The sequence below is a fragment of the Kryptolebias marmoratus genome, linkage group LG14 (assembly GCF_001649575.2).
Source record: "Kryptolebias marmoratus isolate JLee-2015 linkage group LG14, ASM164957v2, whole genome shotgun sequence".
NCBI classification, from domain to species: domain Eukaryota; kingdom Metazoa; phylum Chordata; class Actinopteri; order Cyprinodontiformes; family Rivulidae; genus Kryptolebias; species Kryptolebias marmoratus.
In genome coordinates, this window is record NC_051443.1 from 2,953,280 (window position 1) to 2,978,001 (window position 24,722).

At 40.0% G+C, this 24,722-nt stretch overlaps 1 protein-coding gene across 3 annotated transcripts in view; it reads left to right on the top strand.

Annotated features, from left to right (window-relative positions):
• zgc:56235 (uncharacterized protein LOC393186 homolog) overlaps positions 1-24,722 on the top strand; it is a 61,207-nt gene that overhangs the window by 16,182 nt on the left and 20,303 nt on the right. The window contains exons 1-4 of one of the 3 annotated variants that reach the window (XM_017435060.3): positions 5,666-5,824; positions 8,035-8,105; positions 12,891-12,940; positions 13,226-13,228. In XM_017435060.3, the coding sequence (XP_017290549.1) occupies positions 8,039-8,105; positions 12,891-12,940; positions 13,226-13,228 (120 nt within the window). In that variant the 5' untranslated portion in view covers positions 5,666-5,824; positions 8,035-8,038. Of the gene's footprint in view, positions 1-5,665; positions 5,825-8,034; positions 8,106-12,890; positions 12,941-13,225; positions 13,229-24,722 lie in introns of those variants that run through there. The other 2 variants (XM_037979292.1, XM_017435061.3) reach the window with 2 other exon arrangements.

Genomic DNA, 24,722 nt, shown 5'->3' on the forward strand with positions numbered 1-24,722 from the left:
CATGAAACTCTTGACTTTGTGGATCCTCAAAGACAAATCAGTCTCAGCTTCCAATTTACTCCTCTTTAGCCAACATGCTGTGACTTTAACCTCACTTCTGTTTGAGGGAAGGGAGTGGTTGGTGAAAGCGATGATGTCACAGAGAGAGTGGAATACTGAGCAGGTTTTCTGCAGTGCTCAATAGTGATGGGAACTGCAGCTCCTTTGAGTGAACTGAATCACTAGAATCAGTTCATTGAAATGATTCGTTCAAAAGATTTTTTCACCGAATCCTTCAGTTCATACAGTTAGGGTTAGTTAGTTAGTTAGTTAGTTAGCTTGTTAGTTTAGTTTATTTATTTTGTGGCATACACCATAAAAGGTACCCAGCCCCAATGGGCTTATAAGACACACAAACATATTTCAAAGATGCTGAGAGAGACCAACATTAACATCCTTTTAACAGAAAGTGTCGTTCATTATACAGATCGGCAGTACGATGTTTCTGCACATGCACGAATCAGCAGTTTGTTCAATGGTACGTCTCATAGACATAAAGAGAAAATAAAATACAAAATATAATATGTTCATCTTACTTGTGAAAAGTTATCCCCCGAGCCCTGACATCAACAGTCTGACAATTTGAACAGAAATAAGCTGCACAGTGCTGAGGCATCTTCTGCTCTTTTGGTTTAACCAAATATGAAGGATGACCGCTCCAAAATGACAGCCGTATTTCCTGCGCCACTGCAGCCCATGTGGGGTCTACTCTTTATGATGTCTATCACATCTTGGCGGCAGTACGTTGTTTCTGCACATGCGTTAATCAGCAGGAAGTACACTGAACGAATCAGTACTCTCAGGCAGTTCATTGTTTCTGCGCATGCACGAATTAGCTGTACATACACTGAACAAATCACTGGTCGGCGGCAGTTCGCTGTTTCTGCGCATGCGCGAATCAGCAGTACATTTACTGGGTAAATCCCGCCCTGCCCGCACGGCGCAAGTGATTTGGTTCAGTTTGTTCACTCAAAAGATTCGTTCATTTGAACAACTCGTTCATGTACGACACAATACTAATGCTCAAGCTTTTGCCAATTTGTCAGGAGTCAATCCAAAACTCAGTGGGTGTTAGGGTTTTTCAATATTACCAGCCTCTGTGTTTATGTGCAAAACATGCCTACGTGTCACACTGGATGTCAGAGATATTATTGAGTTCATTTGTATCATGTTTACATTTTATCGTGCTTACAGGCGTCAGCAAATCATTCAAGTAGGCCAGCCAATCACCCAAGTAATGTCACTGTACCTCTGAAAATCTTTGTATCAGGATTGATAGACAGAATGTTTCACAACATGCTGTAAGTTCTATTTGTGTGATTAATCTGTGTGGCAGAACCAGTCCTGACCGATTCAGCCCCCACCTATTCCTTGTTTCTAATAAAAAGATGCTGCTGCTACAGGACTTCAGAACTCGCGGGAGTTTGACCCAAAAGGTTGTTGCTCGAGTGACTTCTCCTTTTGCAAAAGTATCCTAAAAGACAATTTACTCTCTCTCCGTGTGGTTCTTTGTTTAGGTTGGGTAACTTAGAAACCCCCCAACAATGGGTTTGTCAGAAGGCAAGCAATGGTCATACACAGGGAAGCAGATATCAGATAACTAATCCAAAAGGGTGGCAAACCTCGATGATTGATGTCCAGAAGTCAAAAGCTCGGCAGGTCAGACAGGGACAAGGCAAAATAATAGAATCCAGGGCACAGAAATGTGGTCAAAACAAGAAGATCAGTCATGGGCTTGAGAAAAAATCTGCCAGAGAACAAAAGGCAGGAGAGCGTTTAAATGTTGTGACAGACAGGGGAAATGAGTTATTCTGATTACAGTGGAGGAGGTGGGCGTGTTATATACACACACACACACATATATATATATATATATATATATATATATATATATATATGTGTGTGTGTGTGTGTGTATATGGAGGTGTATATTTAGTATATTTAGATGGATAAATATACGCATGTATATCGCTGTCATATATATATATATATATATATGTATATATATTTATAATCTATAACATCAATCTTTTTGCACATGTACAAACTATATACATACACGTATCTCTATCCACACACACACACTTATCTGTTGTGACACAACCATATTTTCACATGTACAAGAAAGTTTTACATAAGGTAAAACCTCTGAAACAGAGCTTTTTTCTTGACTTTGGCAATGTGGTGCATCAAAATCCTTCTGTTGAAAATGCTCACTGCACCGCACAGATGAATCAAATGCAGTGAACCCCTCCCTCCTCTAAGATACTTCCCACCTCTTCCTCATATATTTCTTTGGGAAATCTTCAAAACAAAAACGGGAGATTTGGGAGTGTCTACACAAAAACATTATACAAAGGAGGTCAATCTTATTTTCTTCCTACTTCCTATATTCTCCCTATTTTTAGGTAAGGTAAGTAGGCTTGTTTAAAAATTTTCCTGTCATCAAATCTTGGTTAGCTTTCATTGTCTGAGCCTGGGGGGCAGATGGGGGAGAGGGGTCTGGCTCTCCCGGGATTGTTTGGGTCTTTGGTTAATGGCTCCTGGTTGCGGTGGCCAACTCTTTGGACGGGGGGCTGCCGGGCAATGGCGGGGGGGTTGGCTGGAGGTGGGTGCCTGGCTGTCTGGCGATGTGGGGCGGGGATGGAGGGTGTGGCTCTGCTTTGGCGGGGGGCTGGCCAGTCGGCCTGGAGTGTCGTTCGCCATGGGGGGNCGTTGGCTGGGGGTGTGTGCCTGGCTGTCTGGCGGTGTGTGGTGGTGATGGAGGGTGTGGCTCTGCTTTGGCGGGGGGCTGGCCAGTCGGCCTGGAGTGTCGTTCGCCATGGGGGGGTGCTGTGTGGGTGGGGGTGTTCTGCCGACGTGCTTGGACGTCTCTGGGTCTGTGGTGTGGGATTGGTGGGGCGCACGGTCTTTGGCGCGCATGTCCGGCCTTCCTCCACTGCTTCTTGATGTTGCTCTGGCCCCTGGCCTGTGGCTGGTCTGCGGTCATTGTTGGGCGGGTGGGGTGGTGGCTGGCGAGTTGTACTTGGTCTGGGTCGGTGGGTGGGCTCGCATACTTACCAACATTTGGGAATGTCAATGTGGGACAACATAGCGTGACGACCATACACATACACACACATTCACATTTTAAATGTTACATTATCTGTGTTTAAGTCTGTCTGCCCAAATATCTACAATTGTATATAAAAGGTTTTGCCAGACACAGCTTATCTATTTATCAGCTGATCATGTCTTTAAAACATCATGCAAAAAACCCACTCCCATAAATACACACAAACATCATAGATTCAACATGAGTTTCCTGAATTCTGATCAATTAATTTGAATTAAACACATATCCTAGTTGCTTAAGATCAGGGCTCTCAAGTTTTGATCTTTCTCTCCATCCTCTAAGCTGTTATATTGTAAATGCTGATCAGTAAACAGCTGTAACTTGTTATTTATTAGTAATTAGTAGCTTTAGCTAACCTGAACATTTCCAGGCCTCCTCTTGATGCTCAGACAGACCTTCTTGCTGTCTTTCAACCACTTTGAAAAGCTTTCTTTCATGCCTACATCTTTATCTTTGTGTCTCTTCAGTTTTCTGCCTCTCCATGTTTAGCTCTCTGTCATCAGATGATAACACGACTCATGTCGCTTTAAAAAAATGCTAGAGTAACCTGAAAACTCACTAAATATAACGTGACAAAAATTCCGTGTGCGTGTGTTTTTTTTTTTTTTGGTTTTTTTTTGCGTGAGAAATACAAATCGGAGGGGGGTCCGATACGGGACACTATTTGTTCCGTATTTCTATAATTGTCCAATAGACACACCTATTACACACATATCCACAATAAGTGTAACAATAATGACCAAAATAAAACACAGGAAACATTAAGGCCAGGTTCGCGAAATTGTTGTGGAGGGAGCGCCCGGCTACAGTCCAAAGCTGTCATCACGGTTGCCTAGAGATGGACACAACCAAGGTGAGCTGCTTTTTAAAATGTCCACCCAATATCTCACCATGTCATTAGAAGGAAAAACTCTTGCAAAAGTCCAGACGTGAGTGAGAAAATGCACATTCCAGGATGAACAGCGTCAGTCAGGATGAATACAGGCAATAAAAACAATGTGTTGCACGGTGTGCTGTATGATATCAGAAAGAATGGCTCAGTAGAGATTGCAGACCTGTCAGAACCTAGAAGAACCAGACATCAGTGTCTCTTAATCCCTCAATCATCTCCTGAGACCCATATGGTACAGAACATTTTGCTGTGATCAATTAAGTTTCTTTTTGTGCTTTTAGTAGACTATTATGGTTTGATTATTGGATTAGGATGTTGAGTTTGGATGGTACGTTTTTTTCATATATAAAAGTATTAACTAAAATAATATAAACAGCAATTTAAAGAACAAATCATACTAATAGATTAACAGTAAATAAATAAATAAATATTGTGAAGAGAAACCGTTTATTTGTCCTACATTAAAACAGTTTGTTAGGGATTTCTGTGTAGGAAAAATGTTTATATCTTTACTAACATAAATATATACTTTAAGTTAAAAAATTTTCAGCGTTCTGTGATCAGTATTATTTCACTATTATTTTATTAATGTGGTTTACCACTTTGGATAACCTGACTTCCTATCAAGCTACAGGAATGAAGGAAAACATGCTAACCAATGCCTCAGACACAGACCTGCAGCCCATGGGTGGTTCTGGACAGGGGCTGACAGAAGTGGCTCTTTGGCTCACTTATATTAAATATCAAATATTGCTTGATTGAAATATTGTTTTTTGTTTCATTCTTTTTTAATTGCCCCCCATGAAAAAACACTGTCTCTGGCCCCGTAGTAAATCTGGTCTAGAACCAGCCTCTGAACCTAACTCCTTATAAATATTTTGGTATTAGTCCAGAAAGTACCAGAATTTGCACAGAACTTAATTTTGGCTGTCTGACATGAATTTAAAATATTTAATTTATTGTTATGATCAGTTACTCAGTACTTGAGTAGACTTTTTACCAAATGCTTTTTACATGTGCTTATTTAAAGATTAATCTACTTCTGCTTAACATGTTGAAGTTATACTACTCTGATTGGTGTACAATTTTTGGGTACTCTAACCCACCTCTGTGGGTGTCCCTTATTTTAATTTCTGAAAGGTGGCAACCCTACAGGTGGCTGTTGTTGTCTTGCAACTGTTTGCTGTAGTTATAGCCCTTTTTACAATATAACAGATAATAAAAAGAAAATAAAGACCTGATAAGTTGTTTATGGTGAATTATAAATCTGATAAATTATAGAACATGTGTCACCAAGGCTGTTTCTTTTTATATTACATCATAACTGATATTTTGCATCTACAGGAGTTAGAAAAAACAGTAGAAAACTTTTTATATACAACTGTATATATTTGGGCAGACAGACTTAAACACAGATAATGTAATACTTAAAATGTGAATATGTGTGTATGTGTATGGTTGGGGGGGTTCACGCTATGTTGTCCCACATTGACTTTCCCAAATGTTGGTAAGTATGGTAACGATAATATAAAGAGAAACAGGAAAACAATCGTGTGATTACACAATAAAATATGTTCAATACAGGAGAAGAAACAGAACCCTCCTAAATTCAACCTGTATTTGGCTCTCTCGTACTGCGCATGCTCAGGAACAGGTCTCCTTCATCGTGTGTCCTGTCTTTTTAACTAGCGGTGCTAAGGTTGGCTAGCTGTCATCAGCATCTCAACAGGGACGTTCCAGGTTTTGTGGACCACCATAGAAAACCATTTTCTGCTCTGGTGAGGGCCGCTTATAGCACTAATAAAACCATTGTACTGTGTAAACATTAACTAACGCGTTTGTCTCAAGGTTATCTACACTGTTAGCTTAGCGATGTAGCTAAAGGTTTGTGTTGTGATGTAATGATGCTGAACCTTGTGCACCACAGTATAATTCTCAGGTTATTCCAAAGGTTTGAAACTGAACTTTATCCACGTTTTCATCAGCTAAGTGTGTAACTACAAGTGGTGTGACTTTCACCTCTTTAATCCTTAAATGAGTGGGGTAAGCTAGCTGGTGAGACCTCCATCACCCCGGCCCATCTGCTGCCTTTTGTCCCACATGCAACAAGCATTTTATAATCACTCAAGAGTTAGTGTGTTTATATATCGTTTGTAGAAGTGCAGATTTATCCTGGATGAAGCAGGATTTCTCGTTTTTTCCTCGGATCCAAAAGTTGGCTAACAACACAAGAAGAAAGATTTTCATTTTGATAATTTTAGGCCTGTGACTGTCATCCTCACTGGTTCACTTGGTTTTGGACACATTTGCTCCTAATATAATAATTTAATGTATTTTTAGTGAGACAGACATTGCTTGACTGTTGAAATATTCTGATTGACATATTGAAAGGACACAACAATATGTCAAAGGCAAAGTCCGACCTGAATGTCTTTCAAAATACAAAACTTATGTTTTTCTGTTTTTAAAGCTGTACTGTGATAAATTATTTGTAAACATATAATCTATTGTGTTTGCAGATGCAGATAGATTTGTTGGTACCCTTCCACAATATATTAAAAATCAAAACTGATGTGATGTCTGGTGTGAAGCGCCAGTTTCGGCTTTTTTTGCATTTTTCTGCTGGTAGGGTAACCCCTTCAGGGTAATATTCCAGGAGTTAGTGAAAACACAGAATAACTTGACCTTAAGTCTAGAGCAACTCAGATTTTTCTATTCCTGAAAGAGAGATAAGTGAAACTTGGAGACTGTCACCATGGTAACAGTTTCTGTAAACTTAACATGCACTCTGTCAAGTTTACTGAAAAAAAAGTTTCTATTGGTCCACTCCCACCTAAAGTAGCTGTCTGACATGAGGTGTGATTTTTAATCAATCAGTTCCAATGTTATGGAGGGGGAACTGATAATTGCAGACAGCTGACATATTTGGTTCACCCCAGGTAACTTTGGCAAAAAAAGAGCAAATGTCTTCAAATTCTTAAGGACAGTTTTGTGAGATGGTAGGATTGAACAACTTAAATCTTAAGATGATTGGTTAATCTCTGTCCCATTGGGTAACAAAACATTACAGAGTGTGAGCTTCAGGCTGAAATATTGTGATATTTTAAGGTATTTATTACATATGCTAGAGCTGATTATTTTAGACAAAATAAGACATTAACTACCAAAACATAGCAACTAGAGATATCTTTCATCCAGTAATGTGTCATATTTTACATTAGAACAGGATTTACCAGAAAGCTTACACTTATCTTTTCAGGAAGTCTAATTTTTCATGTCCTGCTCTCAGCTAGCTTCCATCCTTTTATATTAGCAGTCAAAAATTATAAATAAACACGATGTGTTGGAAAACAGTGTTTGGTGGCTAGCTGATATTTGTCAGGCTAAAGTAAACATGACAAAAATTGAAAAAGGCTGATTCTCTCTGTGATTAAAACACAACACAAAACCGCAAGAAAAACCCCACATAAGACCAGGTTTATTTGTTATTTTTTTGATGTTATTTATTTATTTATTTAATAATCACCAGGAGTTGTTTTACCAAAAAATTGAATTTTTAGCCAACCAGGCTGCTCAAAGCGTTTTACAACACTGAATCTCTACAAAGCTAATCTGAATAAACCATTTTATAGAGTCTAATCAGTGATTAGATAATTACATTCATACACTAATGGGGCACACATCAGAGGCAATGAGTGCTCTAACCACGGATTCACAGCCACCCTATTTACTCTATCACACACTAAAGGCATTCAGCTATTCATTAGACAACTGTTTTTTAACCAAATCACCTTCAAGGGGAATTAAGTTTTGTTTCAATGAGCTGTAAGGGGACCAACAAACTTATCTTCATTTACCTCTTAGTCTTGTTTCTTTTTCTACTGCCATAAATTAATAGTAAATTTTAAGTTATTTCCTTGTGTTAAGCAGTTCAAGTTGCATGTAAAATCTGTGGTTTAAACCCTTAAAATAATTTTGTGTTTTTCAGCATAATGGCTGTCCCTCCGTCATACTCAGACCTTGGCAAGGCTGCCAAGGACATCTTTAGCAAGGGTTACGGTCAGTACTGGTTTATCCTCTGGAGAAAAAGATTTCCTGTTAAACCCTGATGTTTCAGTGTGAAAAACTGCAAAACTGTCAGTGTGGCAGATTATCTCAGTAGAGTGGTGAAAAATGTAATGGCCTGCAGCAAATATAACAAAAAGATGAAATTCATAGACTTAGCCTACAGTATCTAGAAGATTGCATGTTTTTAACACCCATCATCAAAAGGCGAAGGCGGACAGTTTTGCTTTTGCCTGTGTGTGTTTATGTGTGTGTCTGTTAGCAAAAGATGTCATGAACCACTGGACAGATTTTTATAAAACTTTCAGAAAGTAATCAATGGTTATACATCTTCAACTGATTAACTTTTGGAATCAACTCAATTCAAGATGGCCACCAAAGCTAATCAACATTGGACAACACAAAAGTTGCTATTATTCAGTGAATTTTACAGATAGTTAAAATTTGATGTGGTAGTATCTGAGTCATTCTCAACACATTATGAGCATGACATCTTTCAATATCACGAGGTTGTGCAAATCATTAATTTTAAAGTTTCACCAGAACAGCTACAACACCATCATTTGTTGTGATGAGATGATTTTAGGAATGTCCTGATCAAGACTTTTAGTCCAACACCGATCCAAGTCATAAAATAAGGATTGGCCGACATCTAGTCTCAATCTGATCATTTCATTTTTAGTGAGGCATAGGTTTGCAAATTGCAGACCATAAGTTATTAAAATCAATACAATTTTGTGTTTTGATGCCTCAGAAGCTGTACGTTGCAGAAAAGAAAACATGTATGTGTTGTTCCTCAAGTTTTTTGTCAATGTGGTATGGCAAAATGTTTTATGCTTCTTTGGAAGCCCTGTGTCAGTTATTTTGTGTGTGTATATATATATGTATATATATATATATATATATATATATATATATATATATGTATATATATGTGTGTGTGTGTGTGTGTGTGTGTATTCCTCTGAAAGTATTCCCGACTTTCACCAATAGTTTCAAGGTGTTTAGTCTCTTGGTGTCGTCTGAGTTTGTTTGGCTTCATGCTATCATTAGCTAGCTTCTCACCACAAATTACACACTCAGGCTGAGAGGTGTCCTGTGATTCAATAAATCCGAAGTCAAGGTAACTGTCGACGTATTATCTTGTTTTCTTTTTTGATGAGGGTAAATCTGTGTTACTTTTACGTTTCTTAGCTATGTTTTCTGTTTAGTAAAGTCTTTCTGACCAGACGAGACTTGCTTCAGCATCAAGGGTCACAGCTCACGACACAGGCACATGACGTAATTTGCATTGAGTGTGTATGCAACCAGCACACATAGACAGGCAATGGTGTGTAGTTCTGTTGGTAACCTGTCATTTTTTCCCCCTAAAATATAATAATAATTATTATTATTATTATTATGGGGATTTTTTTATAAACAGACAATTGATGTTTTTACAAACTCTGAGCAGACACATTATGCTCCTGTGCTCTCTAGCACCCCCCAGGGGGATGGGCCTCCCAGGTTGGGAATCAGTGGTCTAAATCCATAGCAATAATCGTCACTTTGCCATCTTGTGAAATTAACTTTTCACTTTTATACTGATTCAACTCTTCTTATCAATATTTTGGTACCAAATTCAAACATTTAGTAATTTTTTAAAACCTGCCATAACTAGTGATACATTTGGTTGTTAATAAACGCCACATAAGCAGTACAAACTTAATTCAGTTGTGCGTGTGTTTTAATATAATTATGATCTTACTCCGAAGTAAAGAACTCATAATTTAGGGTAACTTAATATTTGAGACTGATAAGCATATAAATCCTAGGTTTATAGAATATTTCCCTCTGTCCAAGTGTAATGCCCCACGATAAAATCTTATGAACTGTTAACGTTTTATAACATCGCCTTTATATTTTATGTACTCGCCTACATTAACAACCAATTATATGATTCAATTTTGATCAATTATTTATTTATTTTTTTTAAGAAAGAAAGCTTTTTTTTTTGTTTTGCAACTTCTGTTTTTATTAACTGAACATCCATGTAGGTTATTTCTAGTTCACATATGGTCCAAAATATATATACTGATCAGAGTTTCCCCCAGAAATGAGGCTAAGCCTGGTGGTAGGTGGCCAATCGCCATGCGTCATATTAATATTTTCAGTAAGTACAAAACATGCTTACCATATTCGGTCTTGTAAAGCCACCCGCTGAATTTCGGCTCAATTAACCATTTTTGGTTAAACCCGCTCGTTCGATGTTTATTGCTGTGATGTGAAGAATTCCTGGAGGTGTGAGTTGAACATCTCTCTTATCTCCATACATTCCTAGTTCACTCTTACCACTTATTTGCGTTTACCAGGTATGTCCAGCATCCTCTCCCACCACCAGATTCAACTTACCACAGTTGACAGCTCTTCCCCTCTCTTTATCCGAGTGTCCAAGACATAGGGCCACAGGTCTGATGATACAATTACAAAATCGATCATTGACCTTTGGCTTAAGGTAGCCTGGTACCAAGCACACTCATGGACCACCCTGTGCTCGAACATGGTGTTTGATATGGACAACCCATGCTTACCACATAAATCCAATAACAATCACCAATCACTCCCCTCCAAATGACTCCATCATTGCCCACATTTTCATTGAAGTCAGCCAGGAGAACAACAAAATCCCCAGATGGCACCCCTTCCAGGACAACATTCAGAGCTCTAAAAATGCTGTGTAATCTGGAGTGTGCATAAGCACAAACAGCAGTCGGAACCTGCTCAAAGCCACAAAGAAGAGCCCCTTTTGTTCACCGGGGAGAACTCCAAAATGCTCAGCCATGACCTTGTTAGTATCCCTGTACCTATCTGAAGTCTCTCTACTTTGGCAACTCCATACTAGGAAACAGTGTAGCCCTTTTCCAGGAGTTGGATTCCAGAACCCAAGTTGTGTAGAGATGAGCCCAGCTATATCTAGTTGGTATTGCTCAGCTTCACACATAAGCTCTGGCTCCTTACCTGCTTAAGAGGTGAAATTCCATGTCCCTAGAGCTAGGCTGTGCTGTCAGGAGTCTGCATGGCCAGGGACCCTTCCTTGCGTGTCAGCACATGGAGGTGGTCTCCTGTCACCATTTCAGGCTTGGCCTGGCCAAACCCCAGGAGTCAAGGCTCATCCACCACATGCTTTCTGGTGAGCTACTCCCTAGGCCTGGCTCCAGGAGGATGCCCTATTCTCTCATTTCCAATCAAGGTATCATGACAAATTTGATGCTTTTTCATCAGGGTTTTTGAATCCATCTTAGTCTGACCCCTCCCCTAAGACCAGTTTGTCATTAGAGACCCTGCAAGGGGCTATTGTCCTGGAAAGCATAGGACAATGGGGCACTCAAACCCCTCCACCAGCTTAACCAAATAGCACATTTTACACTAAACAAAAAGTGTTTTGATAAAGAATGTTCATTATCACTAACCAGAAGTTAATAGGTCTTAACTGTCTCATAATAAAAGACCTTTAACCTTTAGAACAATTTATTTTCAGATTTAGGAGAATATGGATATATCTGAGCCTGTATGTATAATTCTGACCCTGTGTAGATCAGAGAAAATACAAAATAAATTTGAACTTGCTTTTAAAAATAATTGAAGTTGCATGTTGTGTAATCATTTCACCTTATAGTAAAATAATCAGGGACGACTGGTATCAGTGGGCTAGTAGGGCTAAGCCCTCCCTGGTGTTTACAATATTAATGTTAAAATACCTAATAAACACAAATTAAAAATATTGTATCACATTTTCTGAAATTTACAACAAAACTGGTGCCAAACAGTCCCCAGAAAATCCCCAAGTCTTTCCAACGGGCTAACTTTTTACAGCCCCGTTCAGCCCCTTGTCTTGCCTGGTACAGAATGATTGACAGCTGTCTTGTCCCGCCCCCTCGGTTTGCTGCTCATTTGAGCTAATTTAGTTCAGCCCAGGGTCAGCCCAAGGCCTCAGCCTTAAGCCAATGAGGGTGGACGTACAATAATGTGCCTCGAGTGTAAGTGTACGTGGGCTTGGTTTATCGTGGACTGAGATAAGTACAAAGATGAGCAAGATTAACTTAAACGAGGTGAATTATTTAATTTCTCACCCGTTTTCCTTAATGTCTATTCAAAGTTTTCCTGCGACCTGGTTTCAGTGAAAGGACTAGCTAACAGCAAGTGTAGCTAACAGATCTTTAATGAGGTGGTTATTAACATTTTCGGATCCCAGAAAAGTTGTCATAGTGAGCTTTTCTTTAAATAAGGTAGGATTCATTTTAAAAAAAGAAGCAATTTCCAATATTTCATGTCTTGTTTGATTTTATCTTATTAGTGTGATTAGTAATTGTGTCAAGGAGTGTGGTGCAGTGTTATTCAAAGCTGTTTGACTGGGAAAAATCATCTGAAATGATTATAGCTGAAACTCTTAATGAAGGGAATGAAGTATTGGACAACTGACAGAGGCTCTGTGTAAGCTTGGGTTTTGGTGGCGGTTTGTTTTAAAGTTGTCTATGTGATGAAAAAGAACAAGTCAATTTATAGCAGGTTTTCTTTCCAAATTGCAGCGTTTTATTATACATCTATTAGCCCACCCTACAAGTATCACCACCATCTGCCACTGAAAATAATGTTTTGAATTAGTAATTAAAAGCCTGAAATTAATGACATTCATGCCCATGATGAGGATAAGTAAACTTCTGACTGCAGCTCTATTTGTTTGAATTCTGTTGTTTGCATCAGATCACTATAGATGTTTAACACATGTTTTGAATCCAACAGGTTTTGGTCTTGTAAAGCTGGACCTGAAGACCAAATCTCATAGTGGAGTGGTGAGAAAACCTTTTATTCTACCTTCTCTGTTCCCATCTCTACCAGTCTGTAACACTCCAGCCTTTTCAGACAGATACCTGCAAAGTACTCACTTTTTATGCTTCTTTACGTGTAATGACTGAATCTTGCTGCAACTCTAAGCTTTAAATTTAGCGAGGTCTGCTTTGCTTTATCTGCTGTCAGCCTGTCTGACAGTAGATAAAGTGTCTGTCTCTCTGCCTGTATTTCCTAACCACTGTTATGTCCTCATGCTGCCACCCTGGATCACTTGTGCTCTAACGTAGATGGTAAGATTGGCCTTGAGGCAGAGATGATGCTCTCAAATACTTTTTGTCCTGTTTATTTTCCTCATTTTTTTGCCCATATGATCTTTTTTTTATGTTTATTTTTGTCTTTGTGAAAGTTGTATTTCTCTTTTGTTTGAGGAGAATGTTTTTGATTTTGTATGATTGACTATTCAGTTAAACATTTGCCTTTAAAATGACAGAAAATGGAAAAAAAAAAATCTGTTATTAATCCCAAAAGGAAATTAAATAATGTCTTTTGATGTCTAAAATTCACATTCACGGTGGGCGATATGATGATATTAGTTGGTGAAGGATTAAAATGTATTGATAGGTTAGATCATAGGATTGTCCATAGCAGCATCCTTTTTTGGGCCAGCGCCCCCCTATCCATTATCCAGGCCTCTTACGCCCCCCCCTTTTTTTTGCCTGTTTACATGAATAAATCTTTTTTTATTCATGGACTTATAAAATATAATACCTGATCTTGGGTATGGCCCATCAAAACATCTCTGTGGGTCATTCTCCACCTTGTACGACTTCAATGAGTCCCCCACTTCCTGTGGTGAAGGCCATTCACATGGATCTTCTGAGTAAGACCTTGCCCCAACCCTCTCTTCTGCATCATCTCCATCATCATCAGCATCATGATCTTCATCTCTCTTGTCCACTTTCTCCTCTGTGGTGATTGACTTGCGATGTCTCCATGCACTAATTTGACTAGCTGAATTATTCCTACCTGATCAATCAATCAATCAATCAAATTTTATTTGTAAAGCACATTTCAGCAGCAAGGCATTTCAAGGTGCTTTACATAATACTGATGTCATCTCTGGTCTCCTCTACAGCAGCTGCCATCACTGACCTCATGTCTGTCTCCTGTCTCAGTCATATGGTCAAACAAGTATTATTTAATAGCTTTAAATAAATTACACATCTTGCTAATGCACTTTTTTAATATAAATAATATTTTTAAATAAATCACCTGGTATTAAGTGGCTGTTCCTACACCCTAATATTAGACCAACCTGTCTCCTGACTGTTTGTCCTGATTCTTTCTCTCCATCCTCTCAGCTGAATGACATGAACTTTGTGTTCAGGAGGTTTAAAAAATACAGCAGTCTAACCACATATAAAAAACATGAAATTTTAATTTTAAATGGTATCATTGTTGGATATCAGTTCGTGATCGGACGCTTCATCTGATCAGACTTTTCAGATTAATCACAGCAGCTCTGTAGAGTTATATCCCAGAGGAGACATTTAAACTCCCAACTTTTGTAATTTATCTGCTTTATGATTCACCATTCAGTTCAACAAATGATTACTGTCTGAACAACAAAATAACACAAATAAGTTCCTTTATTTTTCCTGTCATGCTGTGTTCTATTGTTAATACTGATCAGTAAACAGTTGTAACCTGAACATTTTCAGGCCTCCTCTTGACACAGGTTTCGTGGAAACCTGGCATAACTTCCTGCTGTCTTTCAACCACTTTGAAAAGCTTTTTTTCATCTTTATCCTTCTGCCTCTTCAGTTTTCTGCCACTCCATCTTTTACTCTCTGTCATCAGATGACAACACAAATAAAAACAATCACGCTCCCGCGTGTGCTCGAGGGGAGGGGAGGTGAAGGAGCGGAGGGACGTGTGTCTGTTATCAATCATATCATTAACACATGCGCAGACAGCTAGTAAATACAGAAAATGCTACTGGATTTGTGCCACTGTGGACACAGAGGGGAGCGGGTCTCCTCTCTGCTGTGAGATTGACCGCTGTCAGTGATTGGGGAAGTGGGCGGGGCTTACGGCATGCTGAGGACAGGAACTGCAGAATGATTGGTGCTTTCACACATGTAGCCGCCAAAGTCTCCAATAAAAGTCAGTAGATTTGTCGCTAGTTGCTTTAAAAAAATGGCCAGACGGATCTGAAAACTCGCTAAATATAGTGACAAAGTCGCTAAGTTGGCCCCTATTGTGCTCCAGTCTGTACGGAAAACATTGTTGCACATTGGTTCCTGTTCAAAAAAAGTGTGTTAATGTGAAAGACTCAGGGCCTTCAAACAACAAAATGCCTCTGTTTTGCACTTTATTAAAAAGTAGCATCCACATTTATTTTTAGGGATATAGTATACATTTTTTATATTTTTGTTGACATTTAGTTTTATTTACTAAAGTTATTTGACATTTCTCTTAGTTTTATTTCTTTATCACAACTAACTATACAGGCAGCTACATGTTTTTGTTCAGTAATCTATGCAATTCCAAACAGTGATGGGGGGGGGGGTTCCAAGACGCCTGATTAATCGATTATTGAAATTGTCGTTAGTTGCAGCCCTAATTCTAACGTTAGCTTATCAGTTCAGCTAACTCATTCACATGGAAAAACATCTGGCATTAAAGTTGTATGTGCATAATAGAATATTTTGTGATAAAACAAAAAATTGTGCCTGTTGGAGGTGAAATTTGACAGTTGATAGTCTCAGTTAAGCTGAAATTTGGTGGGGGTATGGTGGGGATAATGGTGTATCCCCCACCTGTCATCCTGATTCCCTTGTAGGTCATCATCCACAAGCCATGACATCTTTTGTTAGTCATTACATATTAATATTAATAATAATATTGGAGAGAACAACACAGATTGTGGTGTACAAAATTGTAAGTGTATAAAATTTAGTAGAAATTGGCATACTAGTTTTTCCCCATCTCCATCTTCTACTGCTTATCCATGGTCGGTTCGTGGAGGCAACAGGTCCAGGAGAGAAACCCAGACATTCCTTTCTTCAGCAACACTCTTCAGCTCCTCCTGGAGGATCCCAAGGCATTCTCAGGCCAGAGTGGATACATAATCCCTCCAGCAAGATCTGGGTCTGCCCAGAAGTCTCTTCCCAGTAGAACATGCCCGAAAAACCTCCAAAGAGATGCGTCCAAGAGGCATCCTAATCAGATGCCCGATCCACCTCAAAGGGCTCTTTTCGATGTGAAGTGAAGTGAAATTTATTTATATAGCACTTTTCAGCAGCAAGGTGATCCAAAGTGCTTTACAACACAGAAACAACAACAGAATCATAACTCAGTCATTTAAAGTGTAACTAACCCCCAAATCAACTCTCCGAACTCCTCCCATGCCCGAGTTTTTGCCTCAGCGACCACCCGAGCTGCATGCTTCTTGGACTGCCGCTACTGCTGCTTCTGGAATCCCACAGGCCAAGAAGGCCTGATAGGACTCCTTCTTCAGCCTGACAGCATCCCTCACCGCCAGTGTCCACCAGAGGGTTCGAGGGTTGCCTCCGCGACAGGTACCAACTTCCTTGCGGCCACAGCTCCGATAAGCCGCCTCAACAATGGAGGCACGGTACATGGCTCACTCGGGCTCAATGTCCCCTACCTCCCCCGGAACATGTTTGAAGTTCTCCCAGAGGTGGGAGTTAAAGCTCCGCCTAACAGAAGACTCCGCCAGACATTCCCAACAGACCCTCACAATATGTTTGGGCCTGCCAGGTCTGACCGACATCCTCAGAGCCAACTCACCACCAAGTAGTGGTCAGTTGACAGCTCCGCCCCTCTCTTTACCCGAGTGTCCAAGACATGCGGCCGCAGATCAGATGAAACGACAACAAAGTCAATCATTGAACTGCGACCTAGGGTGTCCTGGTGCCAAGACCACATATGGACACCCTTATGTATGAACATGGTGTCCGTCCCCCCACACGTAGGTGGAGGGAGGCTACCCTCTCGTTCACCGGGGTAAACCCCAACGTACAGGCACCAAGATGTGGGGCAACAAGGATGCCCACTCCTGCTCGGCACCTCTCACCCGGGAGAACTCCACAGTGAAAGAGTGTCCAACCCCTCTCAAGGAGACTGGTTCCAGAGCCCGAGCCGTGTGTTGAGGTGAGCCCGACTATTTCTAGCCGAAACCTCTTTACCTCACACACTAACTCAGGCTCCTTCCCCATCAGAGAGGTGACATTCCACGTCCCAAGAGCCAGCTTCTGTAGCCGAGGATCAGATCGCTAAGGTCCCCACCTTTGGCCGCCACCCATCCCACATTGCACCCGACCCCTTTGGCCCCTCTCATAGGTGGTGAACCCATGGGAAGGGGTTCATGTCACCTCTTCGGGCTGTGCCCGGCCGGGCTCCATGGGCGAAAGCCCGGCCACCAGGCGCTCGCCAACATGCCCCACCTCCAGGCCTGGCTCCAGAGGGGGCCCCGGTGACTGGCGTCCAGGCGAGGGAACACTGTGTCCAATATTTTTAGTCATCATAAGGGGTCTTTGGGCTGCACTTTGTCTGATCCCTCACCTAGGACCTGTCTGCCTTTGGTGACCGTACTATGGGCATGAAGCCCCTGACAGCATAGCTCCTAGTAGTGTTAGGCGATATAACGATACATATCGTGGGGACGATAGAAAAGTGTCTATCGTGTTATATTTTCTTCTATCCTCTTCATCGTTTCTGTCGTTTCTATCATAATTGTATCAATGATTCATGTAAATATTTCATAACGCAGGCTACGACGAATGTATTAGTGTTGTCACTTTGCATACATTCAGTTTATAAAAGTGATAAATAAGAAGAAAAAATAACTATTTTGCAAAGAACCTCCGTTTTGCAACATGACGTTGCTTTACGTGTGGGTTTGCGACATGCTTTACGGCAGCGGCTTTACGGCAGCGGCTTTACGGCAGCGGCTTTCTGTGCGGCCTGGTGTTTTTACCATAAGTGCTGAAAGATGGAGACACATGAAGTATCAAACTTGGGGTCGCAACAAGTAGAGACAGCTAGCAGGCAGCCCAAGAAGAAAGACTTTTACCAAAACGAGGGGGACGTCATTTGGTTCAAGAAGTCCAACACGGAGCAGAAATAGGTAATATGCTAACTCTGCTAATGCTAACTCTGCTATTAGACTGTTTTCTCATCTGACGCCAACACAACAAACCTCTTCTATCACTTTAAGAAGAACCACGAAAAAGATTATTTAATAATCCAAAAAGTGCAAGGTCAAACAAGTTGTAAAAGAGCCGGGGAAAATTGCGAAAAGTGAAACTATAGCTGGCCGAAGATAATGGAGTCTGTTGTCATTTGATACTGTTACGTCGTAACAGGTACATATATATTGCTGCACTAAAATGCAGTAGATCTCATTTGTGAAAGTTCAGTTAAATGTCACTTCAAAATAGAGCTTGAAAAAGGTAAGAAATAAAATTATTTTTTTCATATTTTTCAGAGAATAACTGACAACGTATATAATTGGGGTATATTGTGATATATATCATTATCATGATATAAAATTATCCATATCGTGATATAGGATTTTTTCCATATCGCACAGCACTAGCTCCTAGGATCATTGGGACACTCAAACCCCTCTACCACGGTAAGATGGCATTGATTAAAATCTCTTTTTTCAAATTAACAAAACATTTGGCCCCAATTTAGCGCCATAAAACTTACTTACTTACTTTCCTTCCTATTCATTGTTCTATTGTTATAACTTTTTGTAGTATCACTACTGCTATCTCATTTTCGTTTGTCAATGTATAACATGGAATGTACACTCACTGGCCACTTTATTAGGTACACCTTGCTTGTACCGGGTTGGACCCCCTTTTGCCTTCAAAGCTGCCATAATCCTTTGTGGCATAGATTCGACAAGGTACTGGAAACATTCCTTAGAGTGTCTGGTCCATATTGACATGATAGCATCATGCAGTTGCTGCAGATTTGTCGGCCAGAAACCCGTCTGAGATGATTCGCGCTTTATGACATGGCACGTTATCCTGCTGGAAGTAGCCATCAGAAGATGGCCCTCACACCATTGCACCACCACCAGCCTGAACTGTTGATACAAGGCAGGATGGCTCCATGCTTTCATGTTGTTGACGCCAAATTCTGACCCTACCATCGAATGCCGCAGCAGAAATCGAGACACATTAAACCAGGCAACATTTTTCCAATCTTCTATTGTCCAATTTTGGTGAGCCTGTGCGAATTCTAGCCTCAGTTTCCTGTTCTTAGCTGACAGGAGTGGCACCCGGTGTGGTCTTCTGCTGCTGTAGCCCATCCGCCTCAAGGTTCGACGTGTTGTGTGGTCAGAGATGCTGTTCTGCATACCACTGTTGTAAATGAGTGGTTATTTGAGTTACTGTTCCCGTTCTATCAGCTCGAACCAATCTGGCCATTCTCCTCTGACCTCTGGCATCAACAAGGCATTTGCACCCACAAAACTGCCACTCACTGGATATTTTCTCTTTTTTGGACCATTCTCTGTAAAACCCTAGAGATGGTTTTGCAGTTTCTGAAATACTCAGACCACCCCGTCTGGCACCAACAACCATGCCACATTCAAAGTCACTTAAATCACCTTTCTTCCCCATTCTGATGCTCGGTTTGAACTGCAGCAGATCGTCTTGGCCATGTCTACATGCCTAAATACATTGAGTTGCTGCCATGTGATTGGCTGATTCAACATTTGCGTTAATGAGCAGTTGGACAGGTGTACCTAATAAAGTGGCCTGTGAGTGTATATCACTGTAAGAGATAGAATGTAACTATTGAAAAGTGTCACCATTTGTAGGTTTAAAAAAACAAAAACAAAAAATTAAGTAAAAAAAAAAAAAGAAATGGGGATGGGCTATACCATGTGAAATTCCTCCGATATGCTGGGAAAGGATAAATTAATATTTTAGTATGAATACTACACAAACTACACCCTATATAAATGGGATGCTTTTAAGGCATGCCTAAGGGATTCATAATCAGTTCTACCTCATTAAAGTCGGAAGAACAACCTAAGAGTAAACAACAATTAGAGTCTAGGATAAAATTCATAATTCATACTGCAGTTTGAAGTCATACTGGAGTGACAGTTTATCCACAAGTTACACTTTTATTCTTTAATAGCTGAGATTATTAGCGGATAATCTCTCATTTAAAGTCAACTTCCTTATATCATCTTCAGTAGTGATGACTCTCAGCACCAAGCTTTGGTCCATTTTGATAACTGTTTTATTTGCTCAGCATAATATATGACGTTTAAATGTGACAAGCTGCTTGTCTCCAACTCTGTAAAGAAGGAATACATCATTTAGTTCAGATAACTGGGTGACAGAGAAGATGGACATATGGCTACTTCAGTGCTCGTATGCTCTAAGATGCTCATTATAGTGGTGATATTCGAGAGTGGCACCCATGTTTAAAGCGTTAATGCTTAAGTAAGTAGCCCCTCTTTTCACAACAAATTGTGCAGTACTTACACATCCACTGCATAGGAATTTTTTTTGTCTTTTTGAAAAATCTTAAAAGAATCAAGTACAGAAAAACAGAAAGGAAAAAAAAAACTCGAACATGCTGTATTAGACTCGAAATACCAGAGCTATAGAAAGAAACTAAATCCAAGCAAAAACCTATCTAATCATCAAGTTCTGAACTTCTTTAAGACAAAAACAGCTACCACAAGAACACAGCAGTACAAAAGTGTTCTTTTGAAATTAAAGTTTATTAACCTTTGAGAGGATGTACTTGCACTATTATGTTATTATCATTAGTTAGTTAGTTTAAAACGGTCTCCAAACAATATTATTGTTTATAGCAATAATTTCTGAGACAATTAATCACCCAGGCAGGCCTACTTATTGTAGAGAGGACAGATTTGTGTGTGCCCCAAAGGTAGAAAAAAACATCTGATAAAGTTTTCATATCCACAAACCAAAGCAAAAGTACTCACTTTGACTCCGTGAAACTATTGTTACAATACAAGTACACGTCCTGCAGTGAAAATTTTTTATTGAGTAAAAGTATGTAACCTCAAAAAGAAGTACTTAAAATATTAATAGTAGCATACTCAATATAGGTCTTGTAATTATTGATGTTGTGACTTATTTACAGTTATATGTTGTTAAGAATTATTTACATGAGTATTATAATTCACTGAATTTAACATCATTCTAGGTAATTACAAAAAGGTAAAGTAAAACATATTTAAGTGTAAAGTATGATTTATTTTGGAAAGAAGAAGTGTTTTATTTTGAAGAATGCTTAACAGGATCTGGGCCGTTTCTCAATATGCGTACTTGTCTGTACTTGTATACTTGTATACTCGCGTACTTGTGAAACGTCATCGACGGTGGCCAAAGTACTGTTCCAATTTTAAGTACGCATCAAGACGAGTACGCTCAAAGACCCTGGATGTGTTCTTGCTCCGCCCATTTTATTTAGGATGCACTGATGCATCCTTCTGCGAACTTGCGCAAGCAGGATATCCCATAATGCATTGCGCCACAAACAAACGGAAGATGGCAGAGGAGAAAGCTCATAACTGTAAGTGTTTTCATATTAAAAATTCAAATAAGCCTAAATAAAAAAATATAAAGATGATTGTTGTAGTGTATAATGTGTGTAACCTGTAGAATTTGCTGCGGATATTTGCTTTTGTTGGTGTTTTTTTAAGACACTTCACTATCGCAAAATGCTAATTACCTAACCCACTAGCAACATAAAACAGATGTTATGTTTTCAGTGTTATTAAAAGAAATGTATATTTGTTCCCCCCAATAATTCAATGAAGGAAACTGTGTATTTAAACAATATAAATATAAAAAGGCAAAAAAGGAGAGAAATCCGCCAATAATCTAAGCAAAAAAAGGGATTTTTGCCTCCCCCCTCCCCCCTACTTACCTGTTGGCAAATGGTTTAGTCCAATGTGTAGGAAGAGCAACAGCAGCTCCAGTAACGGACACAGGCTCTGGCTGAGCCGCTTGAGGTGGGAAGCAAACTGTGTGTCACTCACTGCTGCACAAAGTACTAGCTTCCAGTAAGTAGCTACTTAAAAAATAGGTGTGAGACATTTCATTTGCTTCTACTTCTGAGTAGGATGAAACACATTAGCAAAGAGAATCAGACTCTAGTTTTTTCTTCTCATTACTTTGGTTAAGTCATGATAAACTAGCTATGAAGCTATATTTTATTTACTTGGTATAACATGGCTATCTTAACTCCTCTGAGTCCACGGACGCGCCAGCACGTCCAGGTCACATGACCGATTTAAAACGCTCTAGCGGAAAAGATCCGCCCTCTCAGAGACTGTTTTTCAAGGCAATTTTTGAACGTGGAGCTCCAGCTTCTGTTGGAGGTTCAGACCCAGAGATGGTGGAGCTGCAGTCAAAAGTTCAGAGGCGGAGATGGATATAAAAAAAAAATAAAAATAAAAATAATTAAAAGAGTCTGGGACAGACAGTGAGGACTGTGATGAACTAGGTGATCCATTTTTTTTTTTTTTTTAGAGAAGGATTACTAGAAACAGAACACGTTTTATCTGTCTCCCTTCCAGCCAAAATATTTAACAAGAGACAGATTCAGATCCATATTTTGGAAGCATATTTTGAGCATGCATCAGGATATATTTTATAATATTTACCTGAATGATCCTGCATGAACAGGACATAAAAAATGAAAATAGAAATATGTACGTACTGCCCACAGGCTGTCGATATGGGGTCATTATGCAGACTGGATGCTGCAGGCAGGGGTATCCACCATCTCCCAAAAGGAAGAAACCAGCTGGTGGATAAAGGGCTTGCTTACCGGGGACCTTCACAGGACCAGTGCATCATGCACTGAACCAGTATTTCCAATGTATACATCTTAGAAGGAACTGTTTCCATCACAGATGCCTTGTAAGATGATAGAAGGAAGTAGTTTCCTATTTATGTAAGACTTTTTTTGTGGTTCAGCAGGAGGAAGAATCCAAATGTGGAATCCATCGATAGCGCCTACAGCACCACGGAACACCTCATGGCTAGCAAGGCCTGCAAAACCGGCTCCCACTTCCTCCAAATCTTCCTGTTTGGGGAAATGAATAACCTTGTGGAGGATGGTCATCATTTCATCCACCACGTTGTGCACAATTCTGCAGACTGTTGCTATTGGCATCGAGAAGATGTTTCCAGTGATCCTGTAGGATACTCCACAGGCTAACCAATAAAGGGTTACAAGGATTTCTCTTTGGTGGCTCCATCCATAATCCTTTGCCGGGGTAACAGACGAACAAGTTGGTAAATGCTGGTCCTAGAAAGCCGGAATGCTGATTTCAAGTCAGCATCAGAAAAAAAACAATTTTAATGCCGGTGTTTTATAATTTACTACGGTATACCAATTTGCTTTTCTTTGTCCCTGTGAAGAAGAAAATAAATAAATAAAAATGAATAGAGCACGTATGACCAACATGACATCTGTTGAGTATCTTCAACACGTTCCATTAATATGATGAAAATCTTACAAATTAAATATAACTTGGCTTTTGGTTGTCTGAGCTGTCTTTTGTCTCTTACTACTCAGGATGTTGGGCGGTGGGGTGTGTGGGGGTCTTTAGAAATGGACGTTTGCTTTTTGGACATCATGGAATGGTAAAAATGTCTTCTAGCTCCAAAGAACGGCAAGGAACATAGATACTTAAAATTATTTACCAGAACACTGTCTTAAAAAAAAAAAAAAGGTCCTGTCGGTCCTGGGCCCTTGGAATCGTCCTAACCTTTCCCCCCTATACGGCGCCCCTGGGTACAGGGGCAATGGTATGTATGTATAGGTGGACGTAGGGTCACAGGAGGTTAAATTTCAGTTGTAAGTCATTAGTTAACGTCCGCAAGCGAACGTCAACAGTTTTGCACCTTTATTAATGAGAATTCAATATGAAATTTTATTTATTTATTTATTTATTTATTTATTTATTTATTTATTTATTTATTTATTTATATCTGTCTGGATAGCTCAATGGGTAAGTCACCAGACTTTCACCCAGGAGACCCGGGTTCAAATCCAGGCCGGGGCAAAGATACAACAGTGAAATTGAGCTATCCAGTCTGGGTCCTTAGGCAAGACCCTTTGAGTTACTGCCTACCTCATACCATGAGAGAGATAAATATGAATCACATGCCGGCTCAAACAAGGTGCTGGGGAACCAGAGCACCCTGGCTACTGGAACAAGACGGAGGAAATGGATGAGAGGTGCTACTACTCAAGTAACCCTAGTCAGAGAGGTTACATGCAAAGAATGCTGGAACAATGGTTACTTCGACATCCCCAGTCAACCCTGACTGCCAAACAACTAGTAGCTCAGTGTTCCAATATCCACAAACGGCGACTACTATCACAACTTGAGATTGACGAGGTGCAACACAAATGCTATGGCAAGGGGGAGAAGCGAGGATGCCAAGTTAGGGGAATTAACTCCAACTCCCCACCCAGAGGTTGGGTATGAACGAACCATCTAAGCTAAACAGCCACTGACCTGAGAGATAGAATCGTAGCCCGGATGAGCAGTAGACAACCCCGGTGCCAATTACAACGACTGAATGAAGTACCATCGGAAAGTCTCATGGAAGATGTGAATGCAGCACTGAGAACAATTCCCACCACCACCATAACGGAAACCAATGAGCTGATGTACAACTCAGCATCAGTGATCCTGGAGATGCTTGGCTATAAGAGCAACCATGAAAT